The sequence below is a fragment of the Leptidea sinapis genome, chromosome 9, assembly GCF_905404315.1.
Source record: "Leptidea sinapis chromosome 9, ilLepSina1.1, whole genome shotgun sequence".
Lineage (NCBI taxonomy): Eukaryota > Metazoa > Arthropoda > Insecta > Lepidoptera > Pieridae > Leptidea > Leptidea sinapis.
This window is the reverse complement of record NC_066273.1, coordinates 10,523,970-10,540,525: the sequence shown is the minus strand read 5'-3', so window position 1 is coordinate 10,540,525 and position 16,556 is coordinate 10,523,970. Positions and strand designations below refer to the sequence as shown.

Here is a 16,556-nt window from a genome sequence, read left to right as displayed (position 1 = left end):
GCGGTAGAAGACACACAATGAAGCGACGTCTCTACGCAACGCCAAGTGATCCAGCCGTTCACAGAGCACTTGAGCACTGCGTTGCACGTGGTCAAATGGATCGAGCAGATACTGGGGTGCGCCAGACCAGATATGACAGCAATACTCCATGTGTGGCCGGACCTGCGATTTGTAGAGTGCTAGAATGTGGGCCGGCTTGAAGTATTGCCGTGGGCTATTAATGACCCCCAGCTTCTTCGAAGCCAATTTGGCTTTGCCCTCCAGATGGCCACGGAATTGGCAATCACTCGAGATTTCGAGACCCAGTACTCCGATACTAGGCGAGGCTTTAAGGGAAGTGTTGTCGATGAGCGGTGATACGGCAAATGGGGTTTTTAGTGGTAAACGCGCAAACTTGAGTCTTCTGGGGGTTGAATTGGACAAGGTTCAATTTATTCCATTCCGCGACCTTCTCGAGAGAGGACTCGATAGAAGACACAAGTTTCTCCCGGCACTGGTCGACGATTCCCCGAGAGAGACCTGCGTGGCCCGTGTATACGGCATCACCAGTGCTGTCGTCTGCATAGCAATGTATGTTGGAGGTGTGCTTCACGGCAGAAATTAGCGCCCTTGTGGTACCCATAATCTAGCCGGCATTTTGTGCAGAGAAGCCTGGCACTGGTATCATATAGTAATAATGGCAATAAATATATTATATAGTATATATATATGCCACAAGCACCACCAGCATGACGCTCAGACCAGCCATCGCTTCACTTCCCATTTTGGAGAAAACTGAAGAACCCGATTGACAATGGAGCCACATAAAAGCGAGCTTGACGAATAACCAAAAAACATACATTATAAACAAATAAAATTTGAAAACAAAATTTTATGTTATTATATTTTATTTCGCGTTCCGTGCGAGCGCTCTATCAACTGAGCTAACCGTTCGAGTGACGTATCGTCATAATATCTTGTATGCCTGAATCCTGCGCGGCACTGCATTGTAATGGGCAGGGCGTATCAATAAGCCTCAGCTAAACTTACTGCTCGTCTCGTGCCGTATTTTCATAAAAAAAAGCCTTGTTCAACTCTCAGGTTGTGGCTTCATCTACAGGATCTACTTTACAGTTGGTAACCTGCTCAACCCCAATATTCACATATTAGGAAATTGACTTAAGATGCCGCTCTTGTAAATCTAAACAATTCGTTAAACAAATTTTATTTATTTGTGTATTAATCCTAGAAGTTAGGGTTATCACTTTAAAAACATAACAAATTGTATACCTTATAAACCTTTTAGAATCAGTTGTAGTCTCGGAGACTCCAAGGGACACCAGAGTTCTATCAAGGCTCCCAAGCGGTGTCTCACTGCATTCACTATGTTGACGTATACCACTCTGCACGATTTTAGGAGGAAATTTCATAAGTAATTTACAAATTAAATAATGGACTGAAAGTATAAGGATAAGGGTGTGATGTACTATATATATTGACAAAAAACAAGATAAAACAAAAACCAAGATAGGTAAGGAATGGACAAAATAAATATAATTTGAACTTATGGCAGAAAGTTTAATAATTTTTCTCTGTTCGTCGGTCGCCATGATCGTCTCCACGTGTGATAGAAGAGCAAGTCTCACCTGCAGCTCAGCTCTCAGCTCGACTGGTCCACGTTCAGACAGGTCGTCTTTTCCCACATCACCTAACATCGAGGCGAGTCTGCTGCGTGTGATCTGCTCGTTGTTCGCTATGTTCTCTTTGCTGATCTCTAGAATTTGTAAACGAATTTCACTGTAGGGATGGTCGATAGTAGAAAACCATTGATGTTAACATCAAATCAACAGTATCGATAAATATCGATTGAAAATCATCGATATGTCTGAAAACATCGATGTTTTCGGTAACAAATAAAACTGTCTGTTGTATTGAAGAAATGTATTTATTGTTATAAAAATTCCAAAGGTAAGAAAAAAGAATAGCTTTGACAGGTATCTAAATAGTCTCACCTAGCGGAAAATAGTAAGTCATAACTAATGACTATGTAACTTGATAGTTGAACCTAGTATATCCGATACACACCCTGATGGCACCCTAAGGCATAATTTAAGGAATTCTTATAAAATCGATGTGTCGATTATATCGAAGTCAAAACATCGATGTTTTCCAGCTTAACATCAATATTTATTCACTATCGATGAATATCGATCAACCCTATTTTACTGTATTAAATAATACCTCGGTACGGACAGACGCTTGTGGTACTCTATATATACATTGTGATACAATAGTGGAAAGTAGTTTTCAATACAAAAGTAGTTTTCAATACTTAAGCTACACGCCCGTGTATTACACGACGCGGACGATTACAATAAAAGAGTTGTGGGATATAATAAAAGTGTGGCTTCTATCATATGTCGATATATCTAGAAGTTTCACTTCAAAAAACAACATGGCGCGCAATCGAAAATCGTGACGGCACTGCTATCAAATTTCTCTCATACGTCAATGAAGAAACTAGTGATGACTTATTACTTATTATTTATTGACCTTAGAAAACATCGATAGATGGTGGGAAACAATTTTACAAAAAAAATGTGTACTTTATTACGTTGATTCTTGAAGTATAAACAACACGGAAATTTATTTCAAAATGCAAAAATACTTCAGAGTATTGCATCTGGACTAAATTATGAAAAGTTCTGGAAGAACTTGGAGTACTTCAACATTGAGTTGCTCTGATTCAGTCCTTATATTTCTGTAATCAAGGGGTAGTCAAGATCGACCAAACTGTCTCAGACGCTTTTAACTTCGAGAAGGGTGACAGACAAGGGTGCATCTCCGATTTTATTCAATGTCTATGGAGAATACATTATAAGACGGGCTTGTGAAGGCTGGAAAGGAGGCATCACCATAGGTGGCGTTAAGCTTACAAATCTGCGTTATGCGCATGATACCACGCTTTTGGCAGTCAACGAATCTGAAATGGTGGAATTAGTCAACATTGTTGCTAGTATTATTAGTAGCTTGGTACTAGGCCTTAAAATAAACCACACTAAAACTAAGCTTATGGTAGTCGACCGCACCAAAAAGCTAACAATGACTGGGGCGCTGAATCTAGAACAGGTCGATAATTTCACCTATCTGGGGTCTAGTATCAGCAACAACGGGCCATGCGAGCTGGAAATCAGGCGTCGCATTGGAATGGCCAAAACTGCAATGTCTCAACTCCGAAACATATGGCGTGACCGTAACATCTCACAAAAACCTATAACGAGGCTAGGCGATAGTCTAATTTTTTACATCTTCAGCTATGGGGTTGAGACATGGACACTAAAGAAAGACGACAGAGATCGGATTGATGCCTTTGAGATGTGACACTGGAGGAAGATGCTTCAAATCCCTTGGACAGCATTCCGCACCAACCAATCCATCCTTAACACTTTAGGTGTAAAAACAAACCGTAGAATCCTAGAGCTCTTTGGACATATCGCCAGAAAAGATGGCCACAACCTCGAACAACTGATGGTTACTGGGAAGGTAGACGGACGACGCCCCAGAGGTCGCAGCCCTATATGGTCAGACCAAATCCGCACATCTCTGAACACCGGACTATTGTCAAAAAGTTGAATCGTCAGAGAAATCACGACCCTCAACAATGAGGAATACGACGCGAGGAGGAGGATTGCACGTTCCTTCGCATCCATTTCTATTATACGTCAAAATTAGTTCTCTGGAGGCTCGCGAGTGGCGCTTAAAATAGGTACAAAAAATTTGCTGTCAAACATATGGAAAAGCCTGTCCAGTGGTATTTATACAGATCAGTGGCGCCAGCTATCGAAAGCAAAGGAGGGTGGTCCATGAATTTGTTGTTAGTGTTAGATATAAAGAAATAATGTAACAATCAAAAATCTGCCGTCCCATAGTAAGAGTTCAGATTGTAAACATCTAGAACCGAAGAGTTGTAAATAAAATGCCACTTTCCTTGTAACATATTTTCTTTAAAAAATTTTTAGGCTTATCGGAAATATCCAAATGTTTTGAGTTTTGTTTAGGGTTAATTCGCCTCTACACAAGGCATCCTAAGGAGACTGACTCGCCAAACTCTGGCACGAGACTGACTTCAGGCAGAATTAAAACACAACACAAAACTCAAAACATTTGGATAATTATGGATTTCCGCAAAGTAACGCCTACTTGAATAAATTTTCTTATCAGAAATACAAAAGACATTTACCAATCTCGTCTAATTCCATCGACACATTTCGTACAGCTTTACGAAATAGCACGCCGCTATGTCTTGATCTTTTTACCTGAAAGATGTTTCAAATCAAAATCACTTTATTCATGTAGGCCACGGAAATGACACTTATGAATGTCAAATGTTATAATATCATGTTTAAATTGTGATAAAATGTTAATGATGCATTTCATATTCAATAACTGAGAGAGTTCTTGCGCCGCTTCTTCTCTCTCGGAGTGACATTTGTTTCCGAAGCGGTGGAAGTGTTAGAAGTGACATCAAAAGAAATTCTAAAGCAATCAATTTTCAGAAAATAAATGACTTTTATAACTTTAATCAGAGATGCGACAATGATATACCACCCTTACATAATTGAATGACACTTTGTGAAAAGGGGTAGACTTAGGGGTAGATATATACATATATATACATGTATATTGGTTTGTATGGTAATATTTATTTACTTAAGGTACTAAATTAATCGATGACACTTTAATTAATGGTTCTACTTGTGAGTTCGCGAATCGCTACTAAGAATTGGTTACAATGGTTAAAATGGTTACTCGGACCGGCCGGGCCCTGAAATGGTTATAGATGAATGGTTAATTGTAACTGGGACCGGCCTCATCAATGGTTATACGCGTACTTGCATCTTTACTATGCATTGGTAATAATGAAAATGAAAAAATGAAAAATATTTATTTCTGTAACAAAAATGGTACAAACATAATAGTGGATGTGCCTTCTATTAAGTGAGAAACAACTGTGCCAGAAGGCCAAGAGCGTGGCGTATCAATTAAAATTAACAGTACCAAAAACTAGGGATCACAAATTAAGTCTAAAAATATAATTTAATAAAAGAAAAATATTATACAAACAGGATGTCTCAGTGTGTGGGTGTGAGTATGTGTGTGTGTATGAGCATGTGTGCGTGTGTGTCATTGTTACTTTTCGTAAAACACTACTTATTGTTCTATCAAGAAGGTATACGTAAAATTTGCTCCGTGTAGTTAAAAAGCTCTTCCATTTCCACATAATTCATGGATTTCAACCAAGTGGTTAAACTTCGTATACATTCCACTTTGTTACGCGTATAGATCTTGAGTTTTTCATTAATAAGGTTATAAATATGTGCTGATTTTTTCATAAACTATCGCTTTGCAAAAGTAGTCTTTACACTAGTTGGCTTAATAATAACACGTTTTGTTCTTTTCAAAAAGTAAGAAGGATCAGGGATTAAAGTTTTGTGTCTTTTAAGAGTAACATGAAGGACATAAAGTTTTCTAACGGATAGTACGTCGCAGTCTTTATATAATAATTGTTCAGTACAATAGATTCTTAGCTTTAGAAATAATAGAATAACGGTTAAAATGGTTACTCGGGCCGGTCCTGTAATGGTTATAGACGAATGGTTAATTGTAACTGGGACCAGCCTGACCAATGGTTAAACGCTTACTGCGTCTCTACTATGTATTGGTTAAAATGGTTACTCGGGCGGGTCCTGTAGGCTGTAATGGTTATAGACGAATGGTTAATGGTAACTAGGACCGGCCCGATCAATGGTTACACGCGTACTGCCTTACTGAAGGCAACACATGGTTATAAATAATTAATTTTATCTAGTACACAATATTTGTAATATAATGCTGTTCGATGGATTGACTTAGAACACTTAGTGTGCGTGAATTGCTCAAAATAGAGTTTAGTTCTAAAGTCTTTACTTTTTTTGACGTTTTCAAAGCTGCCATAGTCTATCTAGGGCAAAGTTTCCAACCTTATTTTGATCACCGCCCACTTTGAGAATATGTTTTTTTCTAGAGTATTTTCGTGTATTTTTTTGCCTTTTCAGACTATATTTTTTAATCTACCCACGCCCCATCTGCCCCATCTCAATGCCCCCTAATTTTCTCTGAGTCTTCTACTGCCCCCCTGAAAGTCTCAAACGCCCACAAGGGGGCGTTATCGCCCACGTTGAGAACCTATGATCTAGAGGTATAAATGATCTGAGATACCACCATTGCCCACCGAGAGATGGGGCTCAGTTTTATTGAAGTAACAAAAAAACTTACGGGAGAAGGAATTTTCTCAATAGACGCTTCTTCAGTTGTTCTGTCAACTATCAGTGTTGGCAAAGTTTCTTCTCGTACGGATACGTTGTCACCTGGAGTCAAAGTTAGCTGAGACACACCTTCCAAATAACTGTCTAACGCCTCCTGAAACGAGTGGTTATTAAAAATAGTGTGTGTGTAGTAATGTACGGACGCAAGAAATTATTATAATTTGGCGTAATAAAACAAAAATCCAAGATTTATTCCTCGTGCTATTTTTTTATGACAGTAAGGGACAAGACGAGCAGTACGTACAGCTGATGGTAATTGATAAGCCCTGCCCTGATTACAATGCAGTGCCACTCATGATTATTAAAAAACCCAAAAATTCTGAGCGCCACTACAATTGCGCTCGTCACCATGAAACATAGGATGTTAAGTTTCAGTAATTTCACTAGCAACGGAGCTCTTCCGATTGAAACACAATAATGCTTACACATTACTGCTTCACGGCAGAAATAGGTGCAGTTGTGGTACCCATAATCTAGCCGGAATCCTTTGCAAATGAGCCTTCCGTCTGGTGCTATTTTACGTTTGTAGAAAAAACAATTTTTAATAAAGAAGGTGTTAAATACAACATATGAAAATACACCAAATACACCGCATAATAATTAAGTTAAGTAACGTGTAATTAAATTTCATTAAATTATTTAGAGAGAAATTATTTTAGTAACAAACCCACCTTGGCACCGAGTCCAAAAATAACAATAATTGTAACTACATTATACTGTCGTAATAATTTGATTTACTCAACTAAAAGTCTATTCTAACATTTTTCATTTCATTTTATTTAGGAGAACTCTAAAAATAAGTTTATTATTAAGTTATAGAAGAATACGCAATTTTTATTTAATTTTAGTGCACAAACATTTTTTTGGAATAGGTATTTTGAAGTCGGTTGTATTTTTTTTTATTTTTTACTATTTGCCACAGTTGATCATCATATTCGACTACGACGAAGCAGTTTTCAGAATTTCAATCAGTTTGTCGGTAATCGGGATATTATTAGGTTATACTAACCAATCTAAGAAACATCTAAAAATTTATATTTCACTGAAGTAATAAGGGAAGAACGTATTTTTTGATTTTCAATGAATTAACAAATAAAAAATTTAATTAAATTGTACTAGTACGGCGCAATCTACGCGGGAGTTTATACAAAAACATTAATATTTTTAACATTTTATTATTTATACTCGGGGTTCAATGTCAAAAAGCAGACCTTATAATTTACACGGCTTTTACCGACAGAATCTCTTAGTTGGGGTGTTAGCTTGTTGTTGTGCACAATCATACCATCTGTTTGTTGTGTACAAAATGGGGCGTACTAAAATATTGATGTAAAACTTCGTCATTTTTTATGCATCACGCAATAACGCATGTTTGACGCATCCAACATATTATGATTGATATGCAGAAGAAACATCGAGGAAAGCAAAGCTTTGAGGTACACCACCGTTCACGGGCTTTAGGGTCTGACTTTGAGCAGCAACCGTCGACAACGACCTGTATGATGCGTCCCTGGTCGAAGCTGCTGAATCATTTGCTAAAACTCTCCGGAGACCCATATAATTAAATAAATGCAATCAAATAAAGATCTAATTCTCTATGCTTTTGAAAGCCGCCGTCCATCTACGTGTTAAGTTTATCAAAAGATTGCCAGCCGAGCAACAGTGGCGAAAGTAGTACTGCGGTAATGCTCTGTAGTTAGCTGAGTTCGAGCTACATTCTTAACGTCCGAGGAAAACAGAGCTCACCGAACAGTTTTCTGTCTGATTTGAATTTCAGAGACCACATTTTAAGCCCCGGGATTGTCGCAGGATCGGAAGAAGCAAAAAGAGCGCCCAGATCGGGTCGGGTTTTGTATTTTGCCGTATGCGCCAAGCTGTGTGTTTTTTTGTCTCCGTGTTTCCGGGACGATACGACTTAAAGGCCGGCAACGCTCCTGTGATTCCTCTGGTGTTGCAAGACATTGTGGGCGACGGTGATCACTTAACAACAGGTGACCGTACGCTCGTTTGTCCTCCTATTCCATAAAAAAGAATAAAAAAAATAAAAAAAAAAAGCTGTAATTCCCCATGTTCAGGAACAGGAACGCGTTTCAAGAAAGAAGAAAGCTTCTCGCCAATTTTAAAGACGTAAAAAACAAAATCTAAATTTTACACCGGTAATTTGCCATTCAAAGAATTTGGAGAAGTATATCAAGAGCCAAAATGAATAGGTAACTAGTAAATTTTGCACTGCTCATAATGAATATATAAAACCTCATTGAATTTATACTAATTATCTTAAAAATCATGGTCGAATTACGAATTGGTATTTTCTTAGCTGATCTCACGGGAGAATCAACAGACACCGAGCAAATTACTTAAACATAATATAAACATGTTTAATGATAAAGCAAAACTCATGTTAGTATATAATTTCGACTGACCAAAGAGTCCTCTAAATCAGCCACCGCTATTCTGCCAGTCACCTACGATCAAGTTCGCCGTCAAGTTTGCAGAGGACTTGTTGCGGCGTTCAGTAAACTTGATGGTGTATGGCTATGGGTGTGCATGACAAGTCTTATATAATAGAATTTCGTTCTGCCTAATTGATCAAATTTTCAGCATCATGTAAACTTGAAGATGTGTGTGAGCGTTTAAGTATACATGATACAATTTCTCATGACAGTGTCTTCTTTCTGAATTAGGGGAGTCACCAAGGACAAGAGTTTAAAATCAGTTTCTTCAATTCTTTTACTAAATTAACATGAGATAAACATTTTCGTTTCAGTAACCAGTTTTTGCACCACACTGACCGATCTTTTCTTTCTGTTTTCTTAATTGCGAGTACTAAGCCCAAGATGGCAAATGCGTCGTCATCTGTCACCGACCTCCATGGCTCTGACTGGCAATCAAGCAAACTTGCCGGTAAACTTGATCGTGTGTGTTCTATATAGATGAACTGCAAGCTGAACTCCGCATCAAGTCCGCTGAAAAGTCCGGTGAACTTGATCGAGGGTGGCTTGCGTTCAGCTCTTAAGCTCCACAAAGGAGCATAAATTCACAGTACAACGACTGAGATTAGCCTCCATAACGTCGCGAAGACGGATAAAAGAATTACTAGAATACAAGGGCCATACCTCCCAGTGATCGTCAGGTTGCGGTACTGCCTGTCTAGCAGCGATATTACGTAAGAAGATTCGGGCCAATGATTGCGGAAGACTGCTCCCAGGTCGATGAGGGTGCGCCGGCCGCTGAAACATGGCTGCCCCAGCAAATTTTACTGCTTTGGGGTCGTTCCTTGTATTCTGTTAAATTATTATAAGATTAAAGTTTTGTCGAACAGTAGTTACCCAAGAGGCACTATGTGTCGTGGGCGTTCTGTGTCGCACTAACGGGTACAAGGTTACAAAGGTTTAAGTGAACTACACTTACCCACCATCGTTATATTAATATTATTTTATGAATTACGACTTTAAAATACCCTAGCCCTGATTTCACCAATGACACCTTCAACCAGAGTTCAATAAAACTCAGTTTTGTAAAACTAGTTGAAATGCCAGTCTTTATCCGATTAAAGACAAATTCGTTTAACTGAGTTTAGATGTCAATGTTTCTGTTACGATAACATCAGTGATAGCTCTTGAACGCGATCAAATGTAAAAAGTCGGTATGTATTCGGCGGTCAGCATGTAACAAGATGCGTTGCGTTTAGTTTGTGTCGGTGATACGCGATTGAATCTATAAACTCAAATTGTTCTAATCGCGTTCTACTTCATTGGTGTAATCACGCCTAAGCCTTACTTTACAACAAAAGTATTTAACTTTCAATTCATCTTAAGGAGGGAGGAATCTCCGTAAGAGGTGTTCTTCTCTCTCGCACTCTTTGTTTGTTACTCGCTACTATCATCATCATCATAACAGGCATAAACTCCGCCTCCATATCCTTCCCTATATCAAAGGGTTGGTATGGTGGCAGTCCCAAGCCCGGATAAAGGAGGAGGGAATCCAAGCCAAGTTGTGAGACGTACCGTGACGAGGGCTGCGTGTCTGGGGGAGAGCTCAGACTTTAACGGTGTACCTCCGATACCTGGGCACCTTGGAGTGTTATTTTATGCCCTTCGGCCAGTAAGCGGGGCTCTGCTGGTTCGTGACCTTTATTTCCCTAGCTTCTCGTGGGAACAAAGTGGAGGAAAATAATATATTAAATAATATTTTGTCTAACATAGGTGCAAACCTATCTATCTCGGAACCCGAGGGTGAGCGGCTAGACGCCCCCAAGGGAACCGAAAACTTACCTCAGGTCGAGAGGCTAATCCCAGACGAGCTGGCAACCGTTAAGGAAACCACAACGCCTACGGAAACAGACTCGAAACTGAGAAATATAAAGACGAAGCCAAAGAAGCTGTCCGGTGCAGCCCGGAAAAGATTCAGAAAGCTTCTCTAAACGGATATGCCTGTAGAGGAAGCCAATGCGTTAGCCAAAATGCCTTGGAATGACCTACAGAAAGCAGGTCACAACCCTCCACCACCTGAAGCGAAAGCTGAAAAACGTGGCAGGTCAGAGGAGATTTCTCCGAAAACCCAGCCGAAGAAGGTACCCAGGCTAGATGACACTCAGTCAACCTCGGGAAGACCTAGCTTCAAGGAGGTAACCGGGTCCTCACGTGTGGGCATTCGACATACCCATACTATGAGCGAGGACGAAATGCGGAAAGTGCGCCGCGCACTTCTTGCTTTTAACACCGGGGCTGACCAAGGTACCGGGCCGACATTTTTGGGCTTTGCCCACAAGCCTGGCTGGATTCTGGTGACTTGCGAAAATGATTTCAGCCGAGAGTGGCTTGTGGACAAAGTCAAGGATCTGAAGCCGTGGCCGGAGGCAGAGCTCTCATGCATGTCGGAGGAACAACTGCCCAAATCCTCCATAGCCACGACTTTTCTGCCGAACACTGAGGCTGACACAGTCGAAGAGGCACTGAAGCTGATCCGAGATGAAAATGCGGGACTGAACACCGAACACTGGAAGGTGCTCCACGCGAGGGAGGACAAGGGAGGCCAAGTGGTCACTTTTTCCTTGGACGATCCCTCCGCGGAGACTCTGAAAGAGTCCGAGTGCAGAGCTGCCCTTGGTTTTAGAAAGATCAATTTTAAGATCAAGGGCGTCTCTGAGGGTTCCGCAGCAGCGAGTGGACAGCAACCCACCCAGACCAGCGGGCCTGTGCGACCGGGAACCTCCGGGATCTCAAGGACCCCGCAACGGCCAGCTGCCCCCACAACTACGTTCTGAGGCAAAGGGCCGATGTCGAGGAACGTCTCAGGTCCCCTCAGGGGAGGGAAGGATCAGAGTCGGGCTAATTCTGGCCACGGGCGGAAACACCCATACCAGAAGACAGACCGACCTAAGCCTTCCACCTCCGGTGGGATCCAATGACGCACCGCAGAAATAGGGCGAGGATACTCCAGGCAAACCTCCACCACGCAAAAGCTGCTACTGCAGTAATGGAGAAATGCCTTGCGAGAAGTGAAATCCTCTTTGCCCTACTACAAGAGCCGTGGGTTAACACCGGCAAAATACTGGGACTGAACACCGCTGGTAAGTTAATCTACAATACCAGCGGATCAAAACCCAGAGCTTGCATAGTCTTCAACAAGAACACTAATTTCTTACCTGTTACAGAGGTCTGCACCGACGACCTTGTTGCGGCGTATATCTGTTTCAAAGGTTGGGAAGGCACCAAGGTGATCGTTTGCTCGGCGTACCTTCCATATGAAGAAAGAGACCCGACAACAGAATTGGCGAGAGTGGTCGAGTATGCACGACGCAACAACGCCGAACTGATTGTCGGGGCCGACGTCAATGCGCACCACACAACTTGGGGAAGCAGCGACGTCAACCACAGAGGTGAGCAACTTCTTAATTTCTTAGACACTAACGGCCTACAGGTACTAAACAGAGCTAATAAGCCAACCTTCGTTACCTCAAACAGGCAGGAAGTTCTAGATATTACTTTCGCTACCGACAACATTGCCAGGCGAATATCAAACTGGCGAGTCAGTGATGAAATTTCGCTATCGGATCACCGACACATAGCATTTGACATCTTGGCTTGCCTCGAAAAACAAACATATACGTTTAGGGATCCAAAGAAAACAAACCGGACTGTCTACAAAGAGAAACTCCGGAGTAATTTGGAGAATATCCCTAAGCGCATCAGAACCCTGGATGAGCTAGAGTTGGCAGTGAAAGTAACCACAGATGGCATCACTGACGCCTACGAGGCTAACTGCCCTCTCTCCTTACAACACTCAAACAGGAAAGTGCCTTGGTGGAATTCAAACTTGAACAAACTAAGGAAGAAATCCAGAAGGCTGTTTAACAGGGCTAAAAAGACCCAAGAATGGGAACCCTACAAAGAAGCCCTAACAGATTACAACAGAGAAGTTAGGAAGGCCAAACGAGCATCTTGGAAGAGGTTCTGCGAGGATTTATCTAAAACTCCCCAAGGATCCCGAGTACACAAACTGCTCGCCAAGGACAAACCTAGCCAAATCGGCCTGCTTAAGAGACCAGATGGATCTTTTACAGCCGACGAGGTAGAAAACGTAAGAGTACTGATGGCCCACCACTTTCCGGGGGCTACCCATCAACCATCTGTAGCAACGCCTACACAACGGCCTCTTGACGAGGACTGGCGTAGAGCGGCAAAGATAATCAGACCCCGGGATATAAGGTGCGCCATCAAGACTCTGAAACCCTACAAGTCAAGCGGTCTAGAAAAGACTGTTATTGTGCCATTCACGAGGAAACGGACACTTAACAAACTGAAGTCTCCCACCTTGAACGGCTCTACTTTGGAATTCTCAGCTGAGGTTAAGTATCTGGGAGTCACATTCGACCAGAAACTCACATGGAATTCTCACATCGACAAAGCCGTGAAAAAGGCTAAAACAACCTTGGGTGTATGTCGACGTCTGGTAGGGAGACATTGGGGAATGCGCCCCAAGATCCTCCTATGGCTATTCAAAGCAATTGTGAGACCAACAATCACATACGCCTCCATTGTGTGGTGGAACAAAGCCAACCAGAAAACAACTGCAGACAGACTAAATAGCCTGCAGAGGCTTGCCTGTATGTTGGTAACCGGGGCCATGACGTCTACTCCTGGTGCGGCCATTGAAGCAATGCTAAACCTATCGCCTCTTCCACTGTTCATACAGCAAGAGGCGAAGGCAAGCATGCTGAGGGCAATCGCCCAGGGGGGTTCATGTAACTGGATGTCGCAAACGCTTAGGACCTTAGAGGACTCAGTTCTGCGAGATCACATATTAGGCGTGTTACCTGATCAGATGATTCCACAATTAATCTCTGTTAAACGCTATATCGTGGAACTACCTTCCAGGGACGACTGGATGAACAACAAAGTCACGTGGAAGGACGGGAGCCTCATGTGGTTCACCGATGGGTCCAAAATGGAAAATGAAGTCGGCTGTGGGGTCTATGGAGAACGCCCCAGGTTTAAATCCAGCACAAACCTGGGAAGCTTTACCTCCATATTTCAAGCAGAGGTGTACGCCATCCTGGAATGCGCGGAAACCAATATCCAAAAAGGCTACTTCAATCATAACATATACATTCACTCTGATAGTCAGGCAGCTTTGTTGGCTTTAGACGCTGACTTGACGTCGTCTAAGTTAGTCAATAATTGCGTTGAATGCCTGAATTCATTAGGCATGAAAAACAGAGTGATGATGGCCGATGAGCTCGCAAGAGCTGGGGCTAAAGCAGTCCGATATGGTCTGAAACCCATTTGTGGACTGCCCAAGAGCGCCATCCGACACACCCTGAGTAACCAATGTAAACAAGAAGCACTTAAACGCTGGAACAACTCTTCAGGTTTAAACCACTCTAAAGCACTGATAAGGGCATTCAACTGTAGCTATGCGAATGAAGCCCTATCATTGAACAGGAAAAATCTATGCATACTCACTAGGATGCTAACCGGGCACTGTCGCCTAAACAAGCACCTCAGTGTGGTCGGCATCAGAAGCGACAAAACTTGCAGGTTCTGCCTTGAGGATAATGAAACACCTATTCATCTACTCTGCGACTGCGGCCCACTAATGCATAAGCGTAACACAATCTTTGGTAACTACTTCGTACCACCAGATAGTGTTTGCAACACTCGCGTCAAGGAACTACTTCGGTTCGTAAAGGCGGCAGGGCTTGACGATGAGCTTTAGTATGAGTGGCGAACACAATAGTCCAATTCTGGACGCGGTGTTACTAGGAACCTTTTAGGACCAGGAAATAGCCACCCTCTTCAAATAATAATAATAATAAATATCAGGCATAGAGCATAGGGAGCAAAGAGCATACCACCTTAAAGGCCGGCAACGCATCTCTTGACACCTGATGTTGACGATGTCCATGGGCGATTGCCTAACCTCTCCCCATCCCGTGAGCATCTTGCCCGTTTGCCCCCCTGCGGAAGACGTCATCTGCTGGACAAAGGCCTCCCCCAAAGATCTCCGCGGTCCTGCGCTGCCCTCATCCAACATATTCCGGCGATCTTGACTAGATCATCGTTCCATCTTGTTGGCAGGTGCAATATTGCATCTTCCGCTAAGTGATCGCCATTCAAGGACTTTACTGCCCGAACGGCAATCTGTCCGTTGAACTATGTGCCCTGCCCACTGCCACTTCAGTTTCGCAATCATTTGGGCTATGTCGGTAACTTTGGTTCTCCTACGTATATTGTTTTACTGTAGTACGCTAGCATATTGTAAGTCTATATTTATGATAAATGGTTTCGAATCGACTTCAAAAAAGGAGGAGGTACTCAAGTTCCAGTCGGTGTCAGCCAAGGTAGGTTTGTAAATACATTCATAGTTATAGGTGAGATATGATTGAGTCGCACGTGCAACGTGACCGGCGTAAGCGGGGCCGCGGCGGGAGGACACTGATTAAAAAATAACAATAATCGTAACTCGAATTCGATTAATTAATTAGATTGTCTAAGAATACGCAATTACTTTTATACTTTTTAGTGCATATTATATCTATTGTTTTGGAATAGTGTTTTTTTGTTAAGGAGTTCTGATGATTTTGTATTACAAAATCCTCTTATAGTAGCTAAGCTTATTAATTACTGCACATGAAATGCTTCCCGTCGAAAAGTTCCGGTGGCCATATCCGGTCTTTTTTATCGGTTTTATAACCATTGAGTTACGATTGAAAAAAACCCATAAAATTTGATTTCACTCCTCCTATTGTTCTTTTTATGACGAACCTGGAAGTCACTCTTTTAAATGAAATAATGAATCAAAGACGGATATCCGCCTTCTTTTTTGAAGTCGGTTGAAAATGACAAAGATATCGAGTAACGTACTATAACAATTTACAGAGATGTATAAACGGTATTAATCTTACCATAGGGCGTTGATAGGCGTATGTATTATTAATACGTGCTATCATTTCGGATGTAGATAATGTAATTTTTTTATCTACAGTCTTGCGTTTTCTTTTCTTGGCCGATCGCTCTGCCTTCAATTCCTAAAAATAACTTTGATGAGTCTCATAACATTTTTATAATTATATTTTTACGTAATCAGTAAAGCGACAAGTTAGTTGGCCCGAAAATGAAAGCAGCTGTCACTCGCTTTGAAACCTTTCAACTATTATTTATTTGTGTGCCCGCTGGTCATAAAATGGCGGCAGCGCCTAGCGTTTGCGCATGTTAGTACTCGTGTTCCATTTTGCATATCTATCCTTTATTTCATTTTATTTATTTGGAAAACCAACAGCTTTAAAAGCTTAAACGATACTTAATATAATTACAGAGAGCCAATTATTGGTTTCCACAATTAGTGCTAGAGTAGAAAAACTTAAATGACAGCGTGAGCATATACAATTCGAAAATTACAATTTACATTATCATTAAAGTTAAAGTTAATGTAACAACATAAGACGATGTAGGGCTATTAGTAAAGAATTTGTTGGCTAAGGCACGTCTTACAGAGTCTACGCTTGAACAGAAGAGATCTAGATTATTATCACTACTTAACAGATTGTTGAAGCTATTACTTGCTTTATGTTCTATGTTGTGACAAAATTAGATAACTACTTCGTAACTCTACGCGCAATTGCAACATGGTAAAAAATTGTAATACCTACATTAAAAAGTAGAGTTAGTTATTTAATTGCGTCAGAACATTTAAAATGAATTTTATAAT

General features: G+C 41.4%; 1 protein-coding gene across 3 annotated transcripts in view; it reads right to left on the bottom strand.

The window, feature by feature from the left end:
* Nucleotides 1-16,556, bottom strand: part of LOC126966142 (uncharacterized) — a 38,096-nt gene that overhangs the window by 8,798 nt on the left and 12,742 nt on the right. For all 3 annotated transcript variants that reach the window (XM_050810082.1, XM_050810083.1, XM_050810084.1), the window contains 6 exons: nucleotides 15,754-15,876; nucleotides 9,461-9,628; nucleotides 6,295-6,438; nucleotides 4,220-4,295; nucleotides 1,626-1,753; nucleotides 1,270-1,382 (listed from right to left, as the gene is read on the bottom strand). In XM_050810082.1, the coding sequence (XP_050666039.1) occupies nucleotides 1,270-1,382; nucleotides 1,626-1,753; nucleotides 4,220-4,295; nucleotides 6,295-6,438; nucleotides 9,461-9,628; nucleotides 15,754-15,876 (752 nt within the window). The remainder of the gene's footprint in view (nucleotides 1-1,269; nucleotides 1,383-1,625; nucleotides 1,754-4,219; nucleotides 4,296-6,294; nucleotides 6,439-9,460; nucleotides 9,629-15,753; nucleotides 15,877-16,556) is intronic.